General features: G+C 37.9%; 1 protein-coding gene across 8 annotated transcripts in view; it reads right to left on the bottom strand.

Moving 5' to 3' along the window:
* Nucleotides 1-7,236: 7,236 nt before the first annotated feature.
* Nucleotides 7,237-25,603, bottom strand: part of GBE1 (1,4-alpha-glucan branching enzyme 1) — a 180,105-nt gene continuing 161,738 nt past the window's right edge. For 7 of the 8 annotated variants that reach the window (XM_075769449.1, XM_075769480.1, XM_075769438.1 and 4 more), the window contains 3 exons: nt 18,952-19,071; nt 17,218-17,280; nt 7,237-9,272 (listed from right to left, as the gene is read on the bottom strand). In XM_075769449.1, coding sequence (XP_075625564.1) covers nt 9,216-9,272; nt 17,218-17,280; nt 18,952-19,071 — 240 coding nt within the window. In that variant the 3' untranslated portion in view covers nt 7,237-9,215. The remainder of the gene's footprint in view (nt 9,273-17,217; nt 17,281-18,951; nt 19,072-25,603) is intronic. The other variant, XM_075769453.1, reaches the window with a different exon arrangement.

Here is a 25,603-nt window from a genome sequence, read left to right as displayed (position 1 = left end):
GTAAATACTGTATGTTTGTGTGTTCAAGGTTCCATGTCCTTGTTTGTTTGGCCATCCTGTCATCTGATTTCTTGACATCGTACTTGGAATCCCTCGAGCATATGCAGTACCTGTGTACTGGTATGGATATGACCAAACCCCTCGGAAGAGATAGGAAGACGGTGGATTTGATTGTACCAGTCCAGCAGGATTCACATCAAGTCTGACTCTTCCACTGGGCATCAAAGCAACCTCGGCAGGTGATGTGTCTTCACAAGCCCTTCATACCTTCATATTTGCTTTGCTTCCCCCAGTGCAAAAATCTGTACCTGGTGAGTTGAGGAGTAATTCTCTCAAATCTTGGGCAAGTCATCTGCCACCTACCAGCTTTTCAGAGTAGAGATGTATGGGGCACAAAGGAAACAGACTTCAAAATATATGCAAGGACATGCTCAGACTTAGAATTTTTTCCTCATGGGAAAATTCCCTACCAGCAACATGCAAGCATTGCTTAGCAGATGACACAGAGGAATAAATTTAAGAAGCTGAAGATTGTTCATTTGCACATCTCTGATTGCAGCTTGCATCTGCACTGTTATAGTAATTGCTGTGAGGGCAACAGCTGAAATCTTACCACCTATCCTTTTAGGTCAGGGACAGACCCGAAAAGGAACCACCAAACCAAGGGGACAAAATCTGTAAAATCTGAGGAAGTTAGAAGCTAGGCCCCTGGTGACCTTGAAGGATAAAGTAAAACATGGGCCAACACATTTATTTGTGCTGCAGTCCCCTCTCTGTCTCCAAGCACCTGAGAGATTTGGCCTTAAGAGATCTTTTGATGGGCCAAAACCCTTGCAAATACCTGCATCAACATACCCACCTTGCTGGGTGGTGGGAGCCAGAGAAATAGGAAGGGATAAGGACACGAGGGCTGCTCAGAAGGTCAGCATGGTTTAATGCAATAGACAGAAAATAGCTAAAGGCATGCAGGACTAGGCACGGCACAGTCCTGTGAGGCGGCAGGACTCTGTAGGGAGCACAAGCACGCCAGACACCTGCCTACATTGTCCAAAATAAACAAAAAGATTCACAAGCTCTCTTCAGGAAAAAGCAAAAGCAGACAAGACAGGTTGAAAGCTATGCCTAGCATCAAAGCATATCATGGCTTGAAAGCCATCAAGGCTGTTAATACTAAAGGTCAGTGTATTTAATTAGCCATAGGAATGTCTACCTGTGAGTTCCTGCCAATGAAACATCAGCAATTATCTTTCATGTTTAAACAACCTTGCACAGTGTTTTACATAACACAGTGTGTATCACCACTCGAGTTTAAATAGGGCTATCACAACCAACCACTGTAATAAACATGCAGTAGAAAGCAAGAATTTCCTGACAAGAGCTTCTATAGCAGCAGACGATGCATAACTCCAGGATATTTGCTCCTTTCATGTTTTGTACCAGAACTAGCATGATGATGTCTGAACGAGTAACCGTGTTTGTGCAGCGATGGAAGATTAGGACTCTCCTCCCTCCACTCCATCAGTACTTCAATCCACCAGAGAACTGGATAATTAGATTTTTATTTTTTTTTTTCTGGTGTCGATATGAGAATAGCTGTCCCTAGTTGATTTCTAGCTATATGTCAATATGGTTTTATATTCCTTTTAATATGTGTGTGTATGTGCGTTTGGTGATAGCATTTCTGGAATGCATTAAACACCTTGTACTTACTATATCAACAGAAAAGATTTAAAAAAAAAAAAAGAAGGAAAAAGCTAAAATTGCATTAAATATATCTGATTTTTTCATTATCACTACCTACCGGCTATCCTCAGTTAGGCAAACCACGTTCAACTTGTTTTAAAATACTTAATTACATTACTGAATCATTCCTTGGAGATTTAAAAAAAACAAACAAAAAAACCCCCAAAACAAACCAACAATCAAACCAAACACAAACCCAAAACCAAACAAAAAACCAACCCCACCCCTCTCCCCCCCCAAAAAAAAACCCAACAAAAAACCCAAGTCATTTCCATGAAGGACATGTGACCTCTGTGTTAATCCATTAATACGATGCACTGTATTACACTTGTCCGATAAGTTTGAGGAACAGGAGCTGGTAGATCCAGGAGGTTATTGAAAACTAGAAGGAAGGGTTAGGTCTGTGCAATAGCAGGCTGTTACACAGCACAACTAGCAAAAACCACACACATATTGGATGCAGCATGGTCACCCCCCAACAAGTTGCAGGAAGAGTGAGACACCAATTGTAAAGAGCCTATTTTCCAGCTAGGGTTACGTATTTTGGCAGCCTTATGCCATTGAAAAGTTATATGCCCACCAAATCAGTTTTCCAGTCCAATTCATCACATGGCATCACCAGCATTTGTGCAAGGATCACCACCGGGACAGCTTGACCCATCTGGGAAAGAAGATGCTGAGGCCAGCAGCCGGGCCGAATCACTGCCTGCCAAGCCTCCCCAGCAGCTGCCAGGCAGAAGTTACACTGCTGAGTTGAATTTTAGAAGTCAAAGGAGCCCTACAGAAAGCTAACTCTATAGCCCTATCACTTTACATGCTCATTAAAAAAACGTTTATTTTCAGAACGGTACAGGGATTCACTTATGCAATGAATTTAATGAAAAACCCCTCCACACAACTGCTTACACTAACAACGTTAGAACTGTTAGTGTCCTTGCTTTGCACATAACACAAGCATTGATTTTGCTTAGTATTCTTATTTTTATAGAACTGTTCTGCAGGTTTTTTTGACAAATATCTTTCTATGAAAATGCTCACTTGTCATAATCCAATATTTTTAATGAAAATATACCATATTTGAAATCTTGGAATATTTTTTGCCTTGGGAAAATAGTTTTATGCACAAAAACTGTTCTGTATGTCACACAGCTCTTCTGCTCCATTTCATAAAGTGATCAACACTAGTTCCTTCAGATAAGCAATCGTGGACAGAAAAATACATTTCAGGTTTTGGACATCACATGTTTACATAATTGGCTTTCTCATGCTAGTCTAAAGATGTGGGGGTTTTTTGCTGCCAGGGTTTGCTTTTGTCTGACAAAACCATATCACAGTCAAAGATTTGAAATGATTAGTTGAATTGCAAAGGCAGGAATTTAAGTGGCATTTAACAAAACCACCAAACAACTAAAGCCTGCCCTCTTATCCCTACCCTAGAAACCCTCAAACCAAAGCTAACCCCAACTGTTTACTGAAGACTGAAAGCTGCGGTTGCCTCAAACGTTCATAACTAGTGTCCACACAGGTTACAGTATACAGAAAGACTCAAAGAAAATGTTGTGTTTGGTCTAATACCACTGTAATGAACAAAGAAAAAAAAATCCCAACAGAAGCAGAGGTCAATACATGAAAGGAGCTTTGTACAAAAGTAATGGTTAAAATTTCATACATTCTAAAGATCAGGTTTTCATTTCAGTTAATTTTCCATATCCTTACTATACCAGAGGACAGTCTTTTGATGGAAGGGTGTTTTTTTTTTTCTCTTTTAGCAGTGAATAAACTTTTATGTAGGAATTTACATTGAAAATTACTTACATTTTGAAGTAGAGAAGTATTTTTACATTTTTCTACAGGGATAATCACGTGCTAACAAGTCAAGACTACTACTGAAGAACTGGTCCAAGAATTTTTAACATGAAATAGACTGAATACATAGATCATTCACAAAGGTGATACTTTAATAGCAGGATAATTAATCTCCTGCAGTTATCTTGCTCTGCAACCCAAGCAGACATTCAGTATTTTGTGAAAGGTAAGGAAGCAAGGTTGGGTTTTACACCCTACCTTTTCCTTCAAATGACTCTGAGATGACTTCACCTCTTGCAAGCCAATTTCCTTCTGAGGCAGACAGCTCTCAGTTTTTGGTGGAGTTGGCGGGTTGATCCCAAACAGCCAAACACCCTCACAAGCTGCTCACTCACTCCCTTCTCCTCTGGGACGGGGAGAAAATAAAAGGAAGGTGAGAAGACTTGGATCGAGATAATGACAGTTTAAGAGGGCAAGCAAAATCTGTGTGCGAAAGCAAAGCAGAAGTAGGAATTCATTTATGACTTCCCACCAGCAGGCAGATGTCCAGCCGCTTCCCGGCAAGGGGCGACTGGGGCAGAGAAGGAATCAGAAAGCCTTCACGCTGTGCAAGCGCTGTGCAGCAACAGCCCAGACAGCGACGTGCTGTTCCAGGCACGCACCCAGGACACGGCACCATAGGGCTGCTATGGGGAACGTTAACGCCGTCCCAGCCAGAGCCAGTGCAGCAGGACAGCTAGCTGCTTGGCCCCAGTCCCTCTCGCCAGTGGAGAGAATAGAAAATAGACCAGAGTTGGTTCCTTTGCTACAGAAGACTCAAGCAGACTACTAGAAAGTAGTAGAACAAAAAATTACTGTGAGGAAAACACTTCAACATCATAGCATTTGCAGCTTAGTTTCTTTAGTGTTTGCAGATATACCTTTCTTCCTAAATGCACTGTATCTTTTTTGTCACAAACCTCATACCTTGAGACAAGACTGAATATTCAATGCATTAAATTTACATCATCCTATCACAGACTGTCCTTGTTGTATACATTTAAATTGTGATTTGTGAGGGAGTCAGAAAAAACAAGCAAGTTCAGTGGGAGTTCCCTCCTAGCTTTTAACAATGCTGAAGGTTATCTTGGAGTCAAATGGCACAGCTGATTAGTGTTGCATCAATTTTAATCCCCTCCTAATACTTTAAGAAATTATTGTCTTTGTCTTAACTTCAGAAGACAGTTTTCAGAACTGGTTCAATTAAACACTTAGATCTTTTTTCAGGGTTCAGAATTGCTTTGTAAATATGCAAAAATATCAGCTAAGCTGAGACCTATTGCTTCAATGCCTACATGTTCTCGCATTTTCTCCTAATTCATTTTAGGCTTTAATTTACCATGAATATCCAAGAGTTATTTATATTTACAGGGTACATATTGTACTCATAGGCATGAAAAAATATAATTTGTCTCATCTAATGAGTCATTAGCTTTTGTTTTTACCTTCCCATAAGCAGAATATTTTTAACATATTCAACTGGAGTTATTTTACCTAACGATTTATATAATTCTTTTTAATAAGAGTAGTCATATGTCAGCCTATCACTATTACTGCAACTTATTTTCAGACAAAACAAAAATGAAAAAGCCTACATAAAGGAAACATTGCATGAAGAAAAAATATTTCTCTCTCTAAATAAAGGCAAATATGACCAAAACTTTTGCTTTTTTTGCCTTTTTTTTTTTCATAAAAGGTCATGAAAGTTTCAGAAAGATGCAGTTTCTCTGCTCAAAAATTTAAATACAACTCTAATCTGGAAATCTAAAGAGAATTAAAACATATGTTTTGGCATAAGAGACAGCTCTATCATCACAGCAAATAACCCATACCTGCCCTTCAAAACATTTGCACCTTATGCTATGAGGTCTGAACACACACATGCGCAGTCTTCCTTGGCAAAAGAGTTCCCGTTAATTGTTAGGAACGTGCCGCTTACGGGCTGATTTTCGTGAAACTCAGATCTCAGCTAAGATATGTATGAAAATATGAAAAACACTGCTTCATCTCTGTAGCAGTCCTTCAACAGGGACAAGAAGTCCAGTTTGGAAACATTAGTCAATGAAGAAACCCGTAAGTGCTGAATACTTAGATTCCTCAGAAAGTTAAATTACGGATCAGGGAGAAAAAAGACAGCTTGTAGACCTCAACATATCCAGAACAGAATAACCCATTAAAGTTAACATTTAAGTTAAAGGAAACAATTTCTCCTGTTCATTTAGTTAACCCTCACCTTTCACTAATTAACTAGTAAAGTTATTTTTGAGCTCTGAGAAGGAAGACTTAAATAAACAGGAAGTTCTTCCTTTAACCACTAATGGGCAAGCAGTGAAGAACCCAGAGCCATTAAAAAAAATGGGGAAACAAAAACTTCAAGCTGCTTAAAACATCATTTGAAAGCAGAACTGTGACTGACAGATTAATACTGGGAAATATCACCTTGCATTATGCCTGAGTACCATACAATTGCTTACCTAGTCTGGTATCTTACTGTTCATACAGCCGGTCTCCCTTTGTCAGAGGATTAGCTACAACACATTCCTGTCTTTCAGAGCACGTGGTTAACAAACTCTTTACTGAACTGAATATAATGAGCAAGACAAATTTCATTGGAGAAAAAAACCCAGAAAGGTCAAATAGTTTTTCTATTAAAACCTGTTTTCCACAAGTACTCACCAAGCTGAAATAGCAACTCCATCCTTCATCTTCAAAATAAACCTCAGGACAGCAAGGCTTGAATTGTGGGAGGAGGAGAAAGCAGCAAGGAAATCAAAACTTCCTGCCCTTAGAACATGCCCATGTAGTGGATGCCTGCCTGTTATCATAAGAATCACACGGACTGGACAAGAACTTGAATTATTCAGTACACAGAATCATTCAGCACACACGATGCTAGATGGAGGGAGGGTCAGCCTGAATCTTTATATAAACCAGCATGTGAGGGTGAACTTGAGTTTTCATTGACTGTTAGAAAGACCATGGAACAACAGTTTCTGGGGCCAGAGCTACCAAGAATCACCAGTACTCTTTCAGGTGACAGGGAAGTAGGAAGGCTATCTTTAAAGAAATATAGCTCCTTATCAGTCCTTTTCACTAAGAGAAGTTATTGTTGTCTAAATCTCTTATGAACAGCTTTGTGCCCAGGAATACATCACCATGGACTGCTTAATTTACTTCTGTGATTAGCTCAGTGCATAATGGTAAGGAGGGACCTTGGCTGAAGTCTTGCAATCTGAATGTGACGCTAGACAGAAGCCGAAATGGCCGTAGCTGAATTCCTCTTCATAATCCATCAGAATACAAAGAGCAGGAGGAAGAAATTGTCTTTCCGTGGGTATTGCAAGGAAAAATTTTCCAGCCTTGCAAGACAGGCAGAAGCACACACACTGCTAGAATGTAGAAGTGTACTCCAAAAAAGCTCTAATTATTATGCTTCCTATATTTACATGTTGATCTTGCAAATTTTGTAAAAATCTTACTGTTATTAATCTATCACTACACAAAAGAAAAATATATGTAGGACAAATATTCTGCCATGCTCACTAGACTATTTCTGATCTCAAGATGGACCAAAATCTAATACTCTCCTCTAGTGTTAAGACTATTGTACAATCCTTTTGCAGTACAAGCAATGAAACCATATATGCATCTGTTTTAACCTCCTCAGAGTTTATTTTGCATGTAATTTTACACAGTTTATACTTCACATCATACATTTATTCCTTCTGTTGAAAAAAAGGTTTGACACGGACACTTGCCTTGCATTACATTTTTGAAACCTGGAACTGGTGCCAGTAAAAAAAAAAAAACTCAACAAAAAAACAAGCCACCCTATAAAACATATTAGATCAATACAATGTAAATATAACATGTATTAGAATTTTCTCATTATTTCACTACAAGGAAAACAATCTGGAAAAAAAAAAGATAATCAGTTCCAGTTGCTAAAACAGTTCAGTGTATTTTCTTTAAAGTCTCAGTGGAACAGGAATGCTTTTATTAGCCCACTACCAAACAATGATCAAACTGGTGTAGAGGAAAATGAAGCATGATACTAAACAGTATTATGGTAATCAACAATATAAAATTTTGTCACACAGAATATAGCAGATGGATGTTATAGGGGATGTTCATAAAGTTCTTTCAGTGTGAACTCTACCAAAAGACTGTTTTCCATCATGCTGCATTATTCCGTCATATCCCCTATTTTGCTTAAAAAGTAAGCCACAAGTAAGCATTCCAAGAACCGTGAATAGTGTTTCAGTGTTGGCACAACTATTCAGTAATTTACACAATGGTTCACATAGGAAACTGGGTAAAATTATGACTTGGAAATAGTCACGGACATCTTCCTCTTTGGCTACTTTAAAAGTTAGAAAATTCAGATTTGTACAAAAGACATTCATTTCAGAACCAATTCAAATATGCTTTTAAATAAATGGAACAAAATAAAGCATATCTCGTTAATTTGGTATTAATTTTCCAGAATACTCTGCAATACATTTTCAAATATACAAAATCTTACTCTTTACAAAAAAAGTTATAGCTCATGAAAGAACTCACTTGAATAATCTTAGCAGCACTCCAGTAATTAACTATCTTGATTTTATTGAAAAAAAACCACCCACCTTAGTTTGATCACTGTATTTTGAGACTGCTTCTTCATGAGAAGCAATGTTTCAAAAGTTATAAAAGTGCAAGAAAAACATCATGTTCCAAGCTGAAAGGCAGCTTCTGGAAATAGTGAAATCAGTATTGCAAGGTCCTGACATTAATGAAATAAATGCAACGGGAAGAATTACAGTTTAAGTACATCTTCCAGTGTGGTATTATTGCAGTAGAGAACAAAACACTCTAACTGAACATTGTAATCATCTAAATAAAATAGTGTCATTTTTTTTCAGCTGTAGTGAGATGCACAGACTAAGTGATTTGATTGGGAACAAGTAAGCAACACACACAATAGCCTCTGCAGGTCACCAGTCAATCAGCCTGCTCATTTTGTTTTTCAGTGTTTTTGTGCAATTTTAATGAAATAAAAAATGGCAAAGAACAATACTCTCAGAGGACCTTCTCATCCATTTGGATAAACATTTCTAATTGCAAGTTGGACTTCACTGAAGAAGAGGAGCCTCAAATTAGGTCCCACAAACCGTTAAGGCTGCCTTTTAGCCAAAAACTTCTGTTTTATTTAAGCAAACTACTTACTTTTAGTAAGAAGCATTAATATATAATGAACATTTGAATTCACTATCAAAAGAGGGGATTACAAGAAATTACAAACTTTGGAGCAGGATCACTCTTGTTATTCCTGAAAAAATTCTGTAAACAACAATTTGAGAATACCTGCTGCTTTGCAATACCTTAAGCGTAATTTTGTACTACTAGAACTACAAACCCAACATTTTCCTTTCTGCCTCTTTCGTAAAGTTTCCTTAAAAGAGGTTCTAGCAAGTCAAGAGCTCTGCAATTATATGTGAATATTAATCTTACATTTTAAACACCTAATATTACTATACTCAGTTTCAGAAAGCTTCCTTAGAGCAAGTTTTGTTATACTCAGTACTAGCACAGCGTATCAGCACTTCTTCTATGACTTGCTTCTTCAGTGGTAGTTACAGAGAATTTCATTTTGGGATATCCATATTCTGAAGCACAATAGCCACTCTGCTTGGAATGTACACCTAGTAAAAATATGACAAGAACAAGAACAGCTGAAAAACCCATCAACTGCACAGGGTGCAACTTCTAAATAACAGTATGCAGAAAAAAAGTTAAATATTTTAACTGTTAAAAATACAACATTTGCACAATGTTATGGGTCCTATTAATCACATTTAAAGAGAGATTGTCAACGGCTTAGTCCCCAGCGCTTGAATTACACAAGATAATAAAAAAGTTCAAAAGGTAGCTTCATTGCAATCTCTCCTCTTTTCTTGTTTCTTTAAAAAAATCTTACCTTGATATATTTTAAAGCTGCTACCAGTAGAGGGCCTCATATGACTTACAATGACCAGTTTCAAAAACCTGAGGACATCTAGGTCAACAGACCGTACAATGATAAATGACAAAGTTTCACAACAGCATTTGAACACTCTTCTGCTGCAAATTGAAGTTGCCGCAAGGTCTATGATGTCATTTCGTACAGGTAAATACAGTGTATTCTTCTTACTCTTGGCATCTATGGAGTTGCAGTGTCTGAGCAATAAAACTCACTCTCAAAACTAGACAGATTCAAAATTATCCATTAAATTATTGCATTTTGCTTTACCCTTTTTTTCCCCTCCGATTACCATGAAAAAACCCAAACATATATAATCAAAAGACTTCTCACAGATCACAAAAGAACTTGTGGCAATATATTTTACATGACATTCCTTCCAAGCACAGTAGAGTCACAATCTGAAAACAAGACTGATATGTACTACCTACCAATTACCTTGATATATGGTACTCCATCAATTGTCAAGCGTATGAATGTGTTTGCTGAACAAGTCAATAAAAATGCAATTATAAAAGGTAACACAAGATTGAAGATTATCGGCTTCATTCTGACAATATCCTCTTTTGGACTATCCTCCATCCCTGTGGAATGTCTAATATTCTGCAATTTCAACTATGTTATCTGTTAACTAGAGTCTGATGGCATGAAAGGCTTTCATAGTTTTCAAAATGGAATAAAGCAATAAAGCAAAAAGCTTTAGGAAAAGGAGAAAAAGGAAAAGAACATCTGATCTCCATTGAACCAGACGGAGCTATGTCCAATGCTTCTTGAAAGGCAGCGAACATAATGATTTCCCCTAAGGTTTCGGTGATAAATAGCTTCTACAAATCTGTGCAGGACAGGAAATACTTAATGAAGTCAGCCAGCTCAGAATGTATAGATAAAGGAGTGATTTTAAAATTGCATTTTGAGAAATTCAGTGCTGTGCATTTGTACGATGAAGTGAGAAGGGAGAAGAAACAAACACAAATAATCTTTCTAAGAAAGAATGTGTAAAAAGTTATTTCAGTTAAGGGAACAAAAATAAACATTAATACAGGATATAGCAGTTCTCAATTATATTCTGGTCAATAATATGTCAGATCCTAGGAGGAGTAAATTAGCCCAGTTCCTTTCAAGTCAATTTACATCAGCTGAGAATCTGAGAGCAGTATGGAAGCATCCCACTTCCACCACTTCATTGCCAATCAGAATTTTAAAACAGCTTTTAAGTACATTTTCAGAACTTGTGGAAATGATTGTATTTAGACTGATGAGATACACGTTTTCTGTTTGCCATGAAGAGATGCAACTGCTAGCTTACTACTTTAGTCATGTGTTTTTTTTCCTTACTGGGCAAATTAAACATGCATTTTAGTGTTTATTGTCTTGGTGGGCTTCTTGCTAAATCATAGAAAAGCCAAATACAGCATTATGTCCTAATCTTATCAACGTATTTCATTGGACAGTGTAATCATCTCTAAGGCTTAAATAAAACTGCAAGAAGCAACAATTAGGGCATGAACCATTAATAAATAGTAATTGTTGATTAAATATATTAATAACTATTAAATATGATTAATTATACACTCCACTGCTGTACAATTTTTTTAAAAAGGTAAAAATACTACAGAAGTATTAGGTACTTCTTGTTACAAATGTATCAGGATTATTCCTTCCTCCCCCAAACAACAGTATTTCCAGAAACACTACAGTATATATGCTCTGGCTTTATCATTTGTTTAAATAGACAGAACACAGAAGCAATGCTTCTATTGTATTACTCAGTTCTGTCTTCCTTAAATATTGAAGAAAAAAAAAAAAAAGGGGCAACTACAGTTCTTTTTGCATTTCCTAGGTAAAGTACCATGGATTTTTTTTTTCCTCTCCTTTTTCTAAGTTACTTAGGTCCAAATTATAATAAAGAATTTTGAAGAGAATTCCAACACAGTGAAATGCATTAATGAAGACATCTGTTCTGAGATATTATGATATGTGTCTGTGACAAACTCCATTCCATTCAGCTTAGTATCCAGCACAACCCTCGTCCTTTTCAGTTGGGCTGCTACTCAGCAAGTTGCTTTCTAATTTTTACTGATGCATGGGATTCCTCTGCAGAATTTTTCTTCATTAATTTTTATAAAGTTTCTGTTGGCTAAGCCCTAAAATCTATCACAATGTGTCTGGATTGGACCTCTAAAATTCAAATTATCAACCGCTCACCCTAATTCAGTGTCATCTACCAGTCTGCTGAAGGTGCACTGTCTCATCATTCCAGTGAACTGCTGAAGACTCCAAAACAGTTATCGGCCCCAGAGCAATTCCTAGGACATTCTCCTTGATACCAGTCAACAGCTGGACACTGAGCCTCTGATTACTAAAACTGCAGCAGTCCAGCCAGTTTTTAACCCACCTAACAATCTTCTTATTCAGCCTGTATTTCCTCAGCTCCTAGGTAAGAATGCTATAGGAGACAGCTGAAAGTCTTACTGCATTGAGTGTAGCAACCTCATGCACACAGCTAGAGTCATTTCATCACAGAAAGCAACTAAGTTGATCACGCATGTTTTGCCTTTGCTAAATCTGGGTTAGCTGATAGAACCATCTCATATACCCTGCTTGTTTGGATACAGATTCCAAGAGGAGGTGGTCCTTGACTTCTCAAGGGACTGAGGGGAGAACATGCCTGGCCTACAGATCCCTCAGCCTTCCTTTTTGCTTTTACTCCAGCCTTTGTTCAGTTGTGAGAAATTTCCCCTGACCACTATGATTTTTCACAGATAATAGTCAGCAGCCTTGCAATCGCATCACTGAAATCTTTCCAAACCTCTGGATGTATCCCATTTATATATAGTGTCTTTAAGATGTCCCTAACCTATTGCTCTGCTACTGCTACTTTCTTTTCAATAGTCTAATGGCAGACAAAAGAGTCTGAGAGCAGACTTTGCCCTTGGAGTCTGGGGTAAAAAAAAAAGGCACTGAATACTCCTGTACTGTCATAGTACCCATCACAGGTTTCACTCCTCCCTTTGTCAAGGGACTTGCATTTTTTTCTTAAGCTGCTTTTCCTGTTAGTATATTTGTAGAATCATCTTCTCGCCACTCTTCTTCATTTCTAGCTAGTCTTTATATATGTAGTACATGGCCTGAGATACGTATCTATCTACAGACAGGTAAGTATAGTAGAAGTACATAGAGGTGTCCTGATTAAAACCATCATAGGAAACTTAGGTATTCATCAGTAAAAGACATTATCAGAGATATGTCATTTTTGATGTTTTTCTGTACCCTAGAAGGAAGGGCTCAGAAGTTTATTCTTGTCTTCCCTTTCATATGCTGTTGCTGAATTATATACTTCCAATTACCAGCTTCAATTCTATTGATCTCTGGTCTTCTAACCTGCTTCTTTCTGATCACAAGTTTTATTCCATTCAGGTCTCCTTCAACATTTCACGAGGCTGACAAGGACAGAAGTGAAAATCCAAAGTACAGAATACTAAAGAGAATGCATTCATAGCTACCCAATGTGTTGAGCATCATTCAATGAAATCATCCTCTGAATCTCTCTTCTGTTTCAAGCCTTCTGTGTTCATCTTAAATGCCTTTTCCAGCCCTTTCCTCCTCACAAGGCTCATCCATGTTGGAAATGGCCTCGGGAGGTCCAAACTCCCCGCTGAAAACAGGGTCAGCTATGTGATCAGATCAGGTTGCTCGGATTACCAATGAGCTGGCCCTCTGCTTTCTACACCAATTGCTTACTTATTACCTCAGGTCCTCTAAGGTGTCACAAAAACTCCACTGTTTTAGGAAACCACGAAGACATGTAAAACCATACATAGGAAGGCTCATGAGGCCTTTTCTGATGGGAGAGTGGAATATGGAAAAGGGAGAACATCAGATCTGTTTGGCACAGAGTTAGGTTGACTCAGCTGTAACTATAAGTTTTTGACAAAGTTAACATTCAAATGGTTAGTCATCAAACAATTATTGAGAGTCTTTTTATTCTCAATGGAGTGTTCAGGAGGAATGAAGTAGAATAATTGCTGTTGACTTCACAGGCAGATGTGCTGACAGAAAGGATGATGGAGGATAGGAATGCTGTTTATAAGTCAAATACATACAAAATTGGTTTTTGTTATCACCTCTGACCTTTTTTATACTGCATGCCCATTTAAACTATGAGGCAGTTACACTGTCTGATACTAGGTGAACCCCACACAGATCAAGGCTTCTGGCACTAAAATAGTATAGCCATTCTAATACAGAGACAAAACCCCATTTATTTCAATCAATCTGTTTTCCACCAAAATACATGGTGTTCTATCAAGATCATAATCCAATCATGTAAGCTATCTCACAAACAGGAAAAAACCACTGGTACGACTACCACTACTGCCAGGAACATAACACGCTTTTCAGCCATACAAATGCTTACTTTTTTTTTCCTGTACATATCCAGATAATTTCAAGAAATTATGAAGAAATTTCAAGAAATTATAGATTAGAAAAGCTAAGAAGAATACAGGAATACCAAATACAGGAAGCACTTGTGAACAGCAGCAGCTATAAGCAGAAATCTTACCTTACATAATTTAGGAGAGGACTACAATCAACAGTAATCTCCAAATGTATCTAAAAACCCACAAGCAAGAAGTTCTGCAAATCACAACTGCTACTTTCAAATCTGTCAGACTAGATTCAGTACCAGGTGGCAAGCACAACTGAAATTGGCTGGAACTGCAATGAACTACTCTTCATCCCACTTTCAGGGTTGGAAAACACCAAGCCCTAAAAATCATTTCAAGGTCATTTTGCAACAGATGGGAGAATTACTGGAACTCAGAGCTAGATCAGGCACTGCAGAAAAATATTTGATAGTGCATATTGCAGCTGGTAGATGCAGAAGGCAATGTTACAAGAGTCTGTGCCAACATTATCCCAAATTTTTAATTAAAATGAGGGATTTGGACAATCTCATGTCTCTGTGTCGCTACTAATTGTCAGACACTGACACTATTCTGAGAATATAATTAGCCATCAATGAATAAAATACATGATAGCTTTTGCTTTCTGACTATAATTTGTTATACAAAACCTCAGACATTTTGGTTTTCATTTTGCTAGATATTGCATATGACAAAGAAGGTATGCTTAAAATGATGTGAAGTTCTGCCTTCCAATTTGTTTTTCAACTTACAGCTGTACAGCATGAATATGCAGAAAATCATTTCTCAGACTGTCTTGCAAAAGAAGTACATATACTGCACAGGCTGTACCTCAAAATTTCTCCTCTATTATCTTCTGCATTCTTTCTTCAAGTTAAGAAAGAGTACTTTAAAAAGATGATAAACACCCATGGCCAACACAAACAAGCAGACTAAAAAATAAGATAGGATGAAAGAAAATGACTAACAGAATAACTTTGGAATCATTACATTTGCTTGTGGTTTTAAGAAGTCAAACAGTCAATGAATATAACAAATGAGTTTATAATTCTTAATCATCAAGAGGTAAAAATAACAAAAGACCTTGCTGGTATCAGTGTCTTACCAATCCCCCTAGTTAAAACAATTTTCTAACTACAAACATTCTTTCATATAATCTGTATATCTGTGCATGTCAGGGGAGAAAACAGTTAAAGACTACATCATTCCCTTAAAATTCAATACATAAATCCTTATCATGAAAGTTATTCAAATGAGTATTTTCAAAGCTAAGGTCACTAAAAGCTTTTAGATCATTTTAGTCTATGTGAGGATTTTAATTTGTCAATAGACTCAAGGAAACAGGAAGTTGCACTTTGACATTGAATAGTATACATTAAGGTCAAGGTTAAAAACCCAACCCAGCAATAAGGATATTCTTAAAATAAACTATATAATTTCAGTCTCATTTAATGTGAAAAGATTATATATCAGTAGGTGTCAAAAATAGAGAAAAACAGGAAAAAAAACCCAGTACTGGCAACAGGGGGAAAGGAAAACTTTGACATCTAATTTTTAACTAATTGGGAAGAACTACAGAAAAACTAAATCCACAGAAGCTGAAATACGTTAAACAATTATATTTATCAATCAACTGCATACTACTTTGCCAATGACACAACATACTCTGCAATATTCCATATAGCCTGCTTATTACTCAGTTCTGTTGGTGCACGAAGCACCAAAGTATAAGCCCCACTGTTTTCATATAAATCCTAGCTTTTGGTGTGGTACAAAAATATTAAAGTTACTAGGACACACAGTGATATCCAGTTCCATTTTACAGTAAAATTCAGTCAGGTTGGATGCCTTAGTAAAGGCTGACAAAACATTTTGAATGATGAGTGTTACTGAAATGGTTCTTGCCCCCCGCCCCAAATTTAAGCTTCACATCCAACTACAACCACCAAGTAAGGTATCAACAAATGACTTCATACATAAAGGGGCATTAGGATCTGACAGAGTTGAAATGGATGTGCAGCACTTAATTTACATCTTGCAAAGAGATGGTAAGACATAAGCAAAACTAAAAGTTTATAGAAGCATTGAAAAAGCACAAAACTTGTTTTATAAAACATACCTCAAAGACGACTATTAAGAGAATACCACAGTGGAGATACAAACGGAAATAAAACTGTGGTAAAAAGAGTCTATTTTCACAATGACAAAATGGTTAACAGCTTGTTATTAGAAAGTTTGATTACATGGAAAGTTATTTACATTTCATGTATTCGTTAACAATCCAGAACAGAGCAAGCAGTGAAATGGAAAAATTAGATTATAACAATCATTTAAATCAATCATATTACAAAGGACATTTTTTGTGTATTTTTCTATGGAGCTTTCAAGGTGTGTCTGCTGATTTTGAAGTCTGGCCCTCTACAGCATTACTAAACAAACGTGAATCATCATCTGTTCATCAACAAAATTTTACAGTGAAATGCCTAGCAGCGCTTACAAAGCTTCCTCTTCATCCAGGGTTCTTTGCTCCAGGAATTTCGTATCTCCCTTCTCATTTTGCAATGTCACTTTGAATATATCTTTTATTAGGTGATGTTTCTAGAATGAATCATGTCATATCTAATCTTCTATTTTTGTAACACATTTGTGCGCTATTTAAGCTTGACTTGAGCAGCAGAATTATCACATGTGATTTCATTTTGTCATAGCCCTGTGGGCACGTTTTGCTGACAATGTTTACTTATACATTTTAAGGGAGGTGCATCTGTCATTAAAAAATATTTCTTTGAAGTTTGTGGTGGAGGAGGAACTAAAATTTTTGAAACAAGAAACTTAAGTCTCATGCATTATATAAAGAGAATAAGGTAATTGTTAAACAGCAGGAAAAGAACCTTTATGAGTTTATTGGAGTGGCACCATACGTTTTCTTGAAAAGAAATTGGAGGGGAAGACTTCTGCTTGGATTTTAGAAACTGCAACTAAGACTAAAGCAACTCCCAAGGTTGACTGATTACTCAAGAACTGGGATGTAGATTGCTATTTAAAGTAAAACATCTATGTTTTATTGTAAAATAACAGCTGGAGGTATTTAGTGTAACTTCTTTCTTACTCAGAGTTCTATCTTGCTGAATTTAGTCCGATTTTCCAGATTTTTTTTTGCCCCAATTACTTTTACTTGGTGTCCTTTTACTAGCATTTTACCTCTATGTGGTGCTTGTGGCATCTTCTAGGGTGTTGGCTGAAGGTGGTCTGTGAATTGGATTGCTGAAGGACATAAAAGAAAGTTAACGTGACCTATGCTGCTGGCTTTCTTTCTGACCCAGAAGTGCCATTGCCATGCCACAGTTTACGCTGCATAAGTGCATTTGCTGCTTTGCTTGTCACATGCCTTATCTTCCACATGCTCCTAGCATCTTCACATTTTGTTGCTTTTTTTTCCTGTCTTGAATGACTTGCAGTCAGCATCTAAGTGTCTAAATGTGAAATATACATTCCAAATTACAGTTAATTGGCTTGCAAAAGTTAAGTTAGTTGTAGATAATTAAGATGCTCTCCAATCACCAAAGCAAGGTATTTGAATTGGACACATGAAGCAAGAATTCTGGAAGCATTAATTTGCTACATAACCTTCAGGAATGAAATCTCAGAACCTTAGTTTCTTTGTGTGCAAATGAGCATAGACACTTACCCACACTATGAGGGCATTGTTATATAGATACTTAAAAAAATATGTTCCCAAGATCCTTTACATCAAGCACGATAAAAGCACAAGAATTCTTTCATGTAATGAAACTATTGTAAAACAAGCAAATGACAGAAATGCCAATATGCTGAATACAACGAAATAGGGTGAGAGAGTGAGAAAGAAATCTTCAAAGTGACAGTAATTCTCAGGAGTTTAGATCTCGAGAGATGTTAAGATGTGACACTAGAAATTTATATCTCCACTCTGTCACAAAAGAGGAGCGGCCCACACAAATCAGTGCAGATACTCCATTTTTTAGCCTGTTAATAGTACAAGTGTAGCTTATTTACAGGCATTTATGTGTATAGATATACTTATGCAGAGATACACACACCCCTTCACCCATGTGTTTTAGATATGAAAATCTAGTCAGCAATATAAGCGTTCTCAGAACTTTTTCAGTGAACTCTACCTTAATTCATGGCCTTTTTGAATTTACGTGCACCTATACATGTGTGAATACATATATAAAGAACGGGGAAAATGACATTTTAAAATTATTAATTGCGGTACGTGATTATGATTTTAAGAGTAATGAAGAAAGGTAGGGGTTTTATTAGTCACCATCTCAGCTAACAGAAATTGTATGCAAGGATATGTATCCCACTTCATCTGAAGTGATTTGTGGGAAAGTATTCCTTGTTTGTATCACTTTAGGATTGGAAATTCTTGAAATTCTTGATGTTTCATTTTGCAAAGTTTTTCTGTAAACTAAGGAGGAGAAAGCCAGTGGGCAAATGCATGATTTACTCTAATTCGTGTTTGCCGAGTTAAGCAAATGATTTTAAGAACGCAATGCAAGATTCAGTTTCCACAGAGCTTTAAATCACAAAGCAAGCATGAAGATGGAGTTTCTCAGACATGAAAATAAAGCAAATAATGATATTCAAAATGACAATTCAAAAGCACATTAGAAGGTTTTCATGCATGTTGGCAAGGGATGTTGTGTGCCAGACACTGCAAGACTGCATGCAAACTTAAATGTAATGTCAAAAGAGAAAAATCAGTTAGCATTATATGTCATAATCAAATCACAACATTGTTATCTCTGTTATCTCATATAAGGGCTAATTTCAGAAAATAAATTCAAAAAACCCTATCACCCCCCAAAATACTCCTAGACTCTGTATTTGTCCAAAGAATTATAAAATTCAGATCAAAGTAGAATGAAAAAAAATAATCTTACTTACCATAAGTGAATTAGGTCGATAATTGTGAGGATATTCTTCAGAGAAGTACTCTGTACTGTGGTCCAGCCTTTGATGCCCTCCATATTCTGCAGCATCAGAATCCAGAAGGATTTTATACTTAAAAATGACTATTAAGGAACTGTGCCAAATTACTGTTAAATGGGAAATAAATCAAAGCAAAAAAAACCTAGAAGAATTGCTGCAACATAATTCATGCTAATATACTCAATATAAAGCAAAATAATAATTAAACTGAAATCTAAGAAAACTTAAGAGTGGAAAAATATACAGAACATGTAAAAGCTGTCTTGAAAATTTCATCTTAGCATTATGACTCCTACTAAAGAAAGTACCTTCCAGTCTCTTCTGGAATCTTCCATGAATGCTAAGTTTCTGGTATTACAGTAGATATGTATAGCACTATGATGAACTAGACTAAAAATGTACCACTAAAAGTGAGTGGATTTAAGAAGTTACATACTCGTGACTGTCAAAATCAATTGGTGTTTAGCAATATTTTAGTCTGTGTAAAGGAGAAAAGCATGATTTTACAGAAGAAAACCTGTGGTGGGTTGACCCTGGCTGGGGGCCAGGTGCCCACCAGAGCCACTCTATCACTGCCCTCCTTCTTTAGACAGGGGAGAAAAGGTACAACGAAAAGCTTGTGGGTCGAGATAAGGACAGGGAGAGATCACTCACTGATTATCGTCACGAGCAAAACAGACTGAACTGAGAGAGGGAATTCATCTAATTTATTACTAAGCAAAGCAGAGTAGAGGAATGAGAAATAAAATCAACTCTTAAAACATCTCCCCCCACCCCTCCAATCTTCCCGGGCTCAACTTCACTCCCGGCTTCAACCTCCTCCCCCCTCAGCGGCACAGGGGGATGGGGAATGGGGGTTACGGTCAGTTCATCACACGGTGTTTCTGCCGCTTCTTCATCCTCAGGGGGAGGACTCCTCTCATCGTTCCCCTGCTCCAGCATGGAGTCCCTCTCACAGGAGACAGTCCTTCACAAACTGCTCCAGCGTGGGGGTCTCCCACGGGGTGCAGACCTTCAGGAGCAAACTGCTCCAGCGTGGGTCCCCCACGGAGTCACAAGTCCTGCCAGCAAACCTGCTCTGGCGTGGGCTCCTCTCTCCACAGGTCCACAGGTCCTGCCACGAGCTTGCTCCAGCATGGGCTTCCCAGGGGGCCACAGCCTCCTTCAGGTGCCTCCACCTGCTCCGGCGTGGGGTCCTCCACGGGCTGCAGGTGGAATCTCTACACCCCCTCATCCTTCCTCCATGGGCTGCAGGGGGACAGCCTGCTTCACCATGGTCTTCACCACGGGCTGCAGGGGGATCTCTGCTCCGGCGCCTGGAGCACCTCCTGCCCCTCCTTCTGCACTGACCTTGGTGTCTGCAGAGTTTCTTACATCTTCTCACTCCTCTCTCTGGCTGCAAAAGCTCTCTCTCTAGCTGTTTTTCTCTTTCTTAACTATGTTATCACAGAGGCGCTGATGGGCTTGGCCTTGGCCAGTGGTGGGTCCACCTTGGAGCCGGCTGGCATTGGCTCTGTCAGACACAGGGGAAGTTTCTGGCAGCTTCTCACAGAAGCCACCCCTGTAGTCCCCCCACTACCAAAACCTTGCCACGCAAACCCAACACAAAACCCCACAACTCCTTTGAGAGTTTTTTAGAAAAGAGTTTGAATTATTATAGCACAGAGCAACAAAAGAAAGCTTGTATTTAATAGAAAAGCTTTAAAGAGACATTGTGACTGCAGTTGTTAAAATGGGGTGACTTACTAACAAAGTGTAATGAGTTAGAATACATGTACAGATACTTAACAGAATTAAAACAGATTTAGCAAAAAATAAGAGATAAAATAACATTGAAAGAAGTAAATCAGAAAATGTAAGGAAATAAATGGGTAAATAAAGATCTAACACATTCAAAAGTCAAATTCTTATTTGGGACAACAACAAATAGGATTTTTTAATTTTATGATTATTTCAGGACCTTTGAATTTCTTGTCTGGACATAATTAAAACATCCTTTTCCCTCCTGGAGTTACAACAGATAGCCTCAATCTCCACTCCCCATCCCCCAAAACATAGAGAGGGAAATAACACAGCTCTATAATCCACAGTCTGCTTCCTTAATTTTAAAGGAAGGAAGAATGTAAGAATCTTATTTTGCTAGAGCTTGTATTTAATATGATTAGGGAAGAGTGAAGCAACACTCGTTCAACTCAGTGGTTCTTACACTGCTCTTGGGCTTCTAGGTTTGCGCAATCTTTTGAAAACAGGCCTGCTCAAATATCCAAGGATTTTCACATTAACAGAAGTGGTTTTATTTAAGTCTTTTGACACTACTCTCTACCAGATGAGACAGATATTTCCCAACTGCCAGTCTTACTGATTTAAATCTCTAGCAACAAGAAAGACCAAAGCATGACAAGACAAAAAGTAACCTAAACTAACAGTAACTGCAAATTTACTCTGAGATATTTCAGTTTAGAAGATTGCACAGGTTTTGCTGACAGAAGGCAAAGGAGAAGAAAAATAGATGCACACGAGGTAAGAAAGCAAAGCTGTCCATTAGCTACCAAATCACTGATGTTAAGTAATCCCTTCCCCACAAGTATTTGCAGCAAAATTAGAAAAAGGTCCAGAACTGCCAAGTTAGTTGTTGATTTCTAGAGGGCAGGTGCCCAAAGGGAGAAACAGCAGATTACCACATTCTCTGGCCAAATCTTTGTGTTAGTTACCTTATTTTTTTTTTTTTAAACAGTTAGGAAAAATATATTTTGCCATCTTTAGTCCTCAATGCTTTACATGTGCACTACATATCTCTCCCCACCCCTCCGCTCTTTCTTTTATAAAGACATTCAAATTACCATTCATTTGTTGTCACGTACAACACAGAAATACAAACTACGACTTCTAGTTACTCTGTCCAGTGCCCTTTCAAACTCAGCATCAGCACTGGTTGCTACTATTCCACCATATATTTTATTAACATAGCAGGGGAGTGTCTCCCTCAAGCATTTCACTCTTTGCTTCTGTGATCTACACTATACATTAAATTTAATAATTTATCAATGCTGCTGAAAGCCCTGACATCTCTAATGATTCCTTTAAAACTATCTACAGCAAGTGCAATTGTTATGGCTATGCTAATTTTAAAACAGTTTATCCCATTTCCTTAATCCAGGCTATAAAAGTATGTCTAGCAGTGCTCTCCAGCAACACAAAGCTAACATTGCTGCTTCTCCACATCGCACAGCATAGCCTCTTTGGCTTAAATACTGTTCACCAGATCCTGAATAATGGGGTCAAAAGGAATTTTAAGATTTTCACAAATTAGATATTTCTCAGGAAAAAAACAACTAGTTTGGTAAACACGCCCATTTGCTTTCCAACTTAAACCTCACAGAAAAGCTGCTTTTCACATGTCAGAACTTTATGAGCATCCAGGTTTTTGAAGACTACTTTCATGAATACATTAAACAACAGTTGTTCATTTTAATTAAGCATATAATAGAAGTATTTTCCTTTGCAGTGGGGTCTCTTGTTTCAGCAACAGTGTGCTGGAAATACTAACGTGTACTCTGACTGAAAAAAAGCCTGATTTCTGTTCAGCTTGATGGTCTAAATTTCCTAACCACTACAACAAATCGTGCTTGACAAACCTGATCGCCTTCTACAACAAAGTAACCTGCTCATTTGATGTGGGGCAAGCAGCAGACACTGTCTACCTGGATTTCTCCAAGGCTTTCAATACAGTTCCCCAGCCTCCTCCTAGAGAAACGGATGCGTTACGGTCTAGACAAGTGGTCCGTGGGGTGGGTGGGGAACTGGCTGATAGGCTGCACCCAGAAGGTGCTGGTAAATAGCTCTTTTTCAAAATGGCAACCTGTCACAAGTAGGGTGCCCCAGGGACCGATATTGGGCCCAACACTGTTTCATATCTTCATAAGTGATCTGAATGTGGGATCAAGAGCACGCTGATGAAGTTTGCAGATGATACCAAACTGAGTGGGGAAGTAGACACTTTGAGAGGGAGAGCCACCTGCGGGAAGGCCTGGATAGGCTGGAAGGGTGGGTTAACAGGAACCTTACGAAGTTCAACAAAGACAAGTGTAAGGTCTTGCACCTGGGAAAACATAATCCAAGAGAGCAGCACAGACTGGATCCACCTGGCTGGAGAGCAGCTCTGGGGAAAGGGGGTCCCACATGGGGGTCCTGATGGACAAGCTCAATATGAGTGACGAGTGTGCTGAGCGGCAAAGAAAGGCAACAGGAAGATGGGTTGCATCAACAAGGGCACCACCAGCAGAGATAAAATAGTCATTATCACACTCAGTGCTTGTCAGGTCACACCTGGAATACTGGGTTCAGTTTCGGTCCCCACTATATAAAAAAGATGTGGACAGGCTGGAGAGGGTCCGGAGAAGGGACATGAAGATGGTCAAAAGACTGGGAAGCCTGCCATATGAAGAAAGGCTGAGAGAAGTGAGTTTGTTCAGCCTTGAGAAAAGAAGGCTTAGGGGAGACCTCATCACCATGTTCCAGTACTTACAGAGTGGCTACAAAGAAGATGGAGACCCTTTTTAGAAGGAGTCACATAGAAAGATGAGAGGTAGCGCGTGCAAGTTACTCCTGGGGAGATTCTGATTGGACACGAGGAAAATTTTTCACAAGGAGAACAATCAGCCGTTGGAATAATCTCCCCGGGGAAGCGGTGGATTCCCCAACATTGGACTTTTAAGATTCAGCTGAACAGGGTGCTGGGCCATCTTGTCTAGATGGTGTTTTTGTCTAGATAGGTGTTCCCGAGAAAGGTTGGACCATTTGATCCTTGAGATCCCTTCCAACCTGGTATTCCATGATTCCAATACAGTGGAGAAGAGTAGCAAAAGTAACGAACTCTTTTATAAAAGCTGGAAATGGAAAGGCTGTCATTATCTACCACATTAATTACTGAATTACCATGCTTTTATGATGCTTTGAAATACATATTTTAATGCAATTTGTTATTTGATCTTATGCATGTTTAATGACACATAAATCAGTACTAAGTAAATGCAAATCACAAAATAGGGTAATTTGTATTTTGTTCCTCAACCCTTACTATTGATAAAAGAATCGAAGTGCTATTTGTGGGAGTGATGGTCCAGCATAATTAAAAGCTTTGCAGAAGAGCAGATAAGAATTTTTACTGACCAGTTGTAAAACGATGTAAGGCTTACTATTTATAAAAGAACTACTCTTTTCCGTATGGTCTGGTTTGACTCACATAAACATCTATCACAAATCAAATACATTCAAATAGTATTAAGTACATTGGATCTTCTGTATTGTATCTCTCTATATATGACAACCCTATTACAGTGATAGCTTATGTGACAGGTTACCCATCAAGTTAGAAAGTTTGGACACAACTGAGCAAGAAAGTTTGGACACAACTGAGCAAGAAAGTTTGGTTACCCTTCTTACGTGTCCAAACACATAAAAAAGACTAGGTGATCCCGATTGTTTCAGCTCCATCCTTTCATAATCTGTTTTAAAATCAGGATTAGGAACTGTTATAGTTTTGATGTTCCTGTACAATGAAAGGTTTAAGCACCCATACTTCTGGTTCTCTGGTGCTTTCCAGGCATGCCCTAGAGCATAGGTATGTATGTAAATACTTATTTTCTTTTTAACTCATATGCAAATCAGCTCTCATTTTCTCACTGCACTTCTCAATATACAAAAGAATACCTAAGAAATATTCCATTTTTTTCTTTGCTATCATTTCTTGGCTAAAAGCAAAAGGATGTGGTTCTGGCAAAAAAAGATGAGACAAAGATAAAAGTACAGACCAAAAAGGATCGAAAATTGTGCTGAAACATTTAATTCTGTCTGTATACAGAAACTTTCAAAAGGGAATTTAGGCTAGAAAGAAAGTGTATGGATGACAGAAGACATGGGAATGCTTTTGAAAAGCTTTTGATCCTTTAAGCAGTCTTGGGATCAGCCTGCTGTCCTGAACCAGTTATAGTGACAGTGATAGTAACACTGGCATGATCCCATGCCTAATCCAGCTGGAAATTATAACCATATGACAAGATTAAATTTACACATTTTCATTACAACTACATGGATAAAAAGATTTACTCACAGAAGTAATGGCTAAAGGTGGATGCTTTGTTTAGGGTGTGCAAAGAAAGCTCTGGGTGTTTTTTGTTTGTATAAACCAAAACAACTTTCCCATAAAGTCTTTTTCAATATTTCCTAAGGGAAATCTGTACAAAAGTAGCTACAGTATATATGCTGTCATAGTTGCACACAGCATACAAAAGACTATTTCTTAAGAAGTCTATATCTCATTAGATAGTTTCATATATTTACTATTGTTCAAAATATATTACTAAAGGCTGTACAAAAAGCAAGAGATATTTAGCTAGTGCATTTGACACACCATGCAAAAATGCAGAAAAATAAATCCCTCTCCACCCCAGCCCAAAACTGTTCATCATTGATTTTTGAAGAAAAATAGGCTCCAGAATTCCTGTAACAGCAACAGCCAGTTTGCACTCTCCATGTGAGATCTTATACTACATATTACTGAAAAAGAGAGGTTTTTAAACCTGGAGAAATGGAGAAAGGAAACAAAAAT

Source organism: Balearica regulorum, chromosome 1 (genome assembly GCF_011004875.1).
Source record: "Balearica regulorum gibbericeps isolate bBalReg1 chromosome 1, bBalReg1.pri, whole genome shotgun sequence".
NCBI lineage: Eukaryota > Metazoa > Chordata > Aves > Gruiformes > Gruidae > Balearica > Balearica regulorum.
The sequence above is the reverse complement of the archived record's forward strand: the minus strand, read 5'-3'. Positions and strand labels throughout refer to the sequence as shown.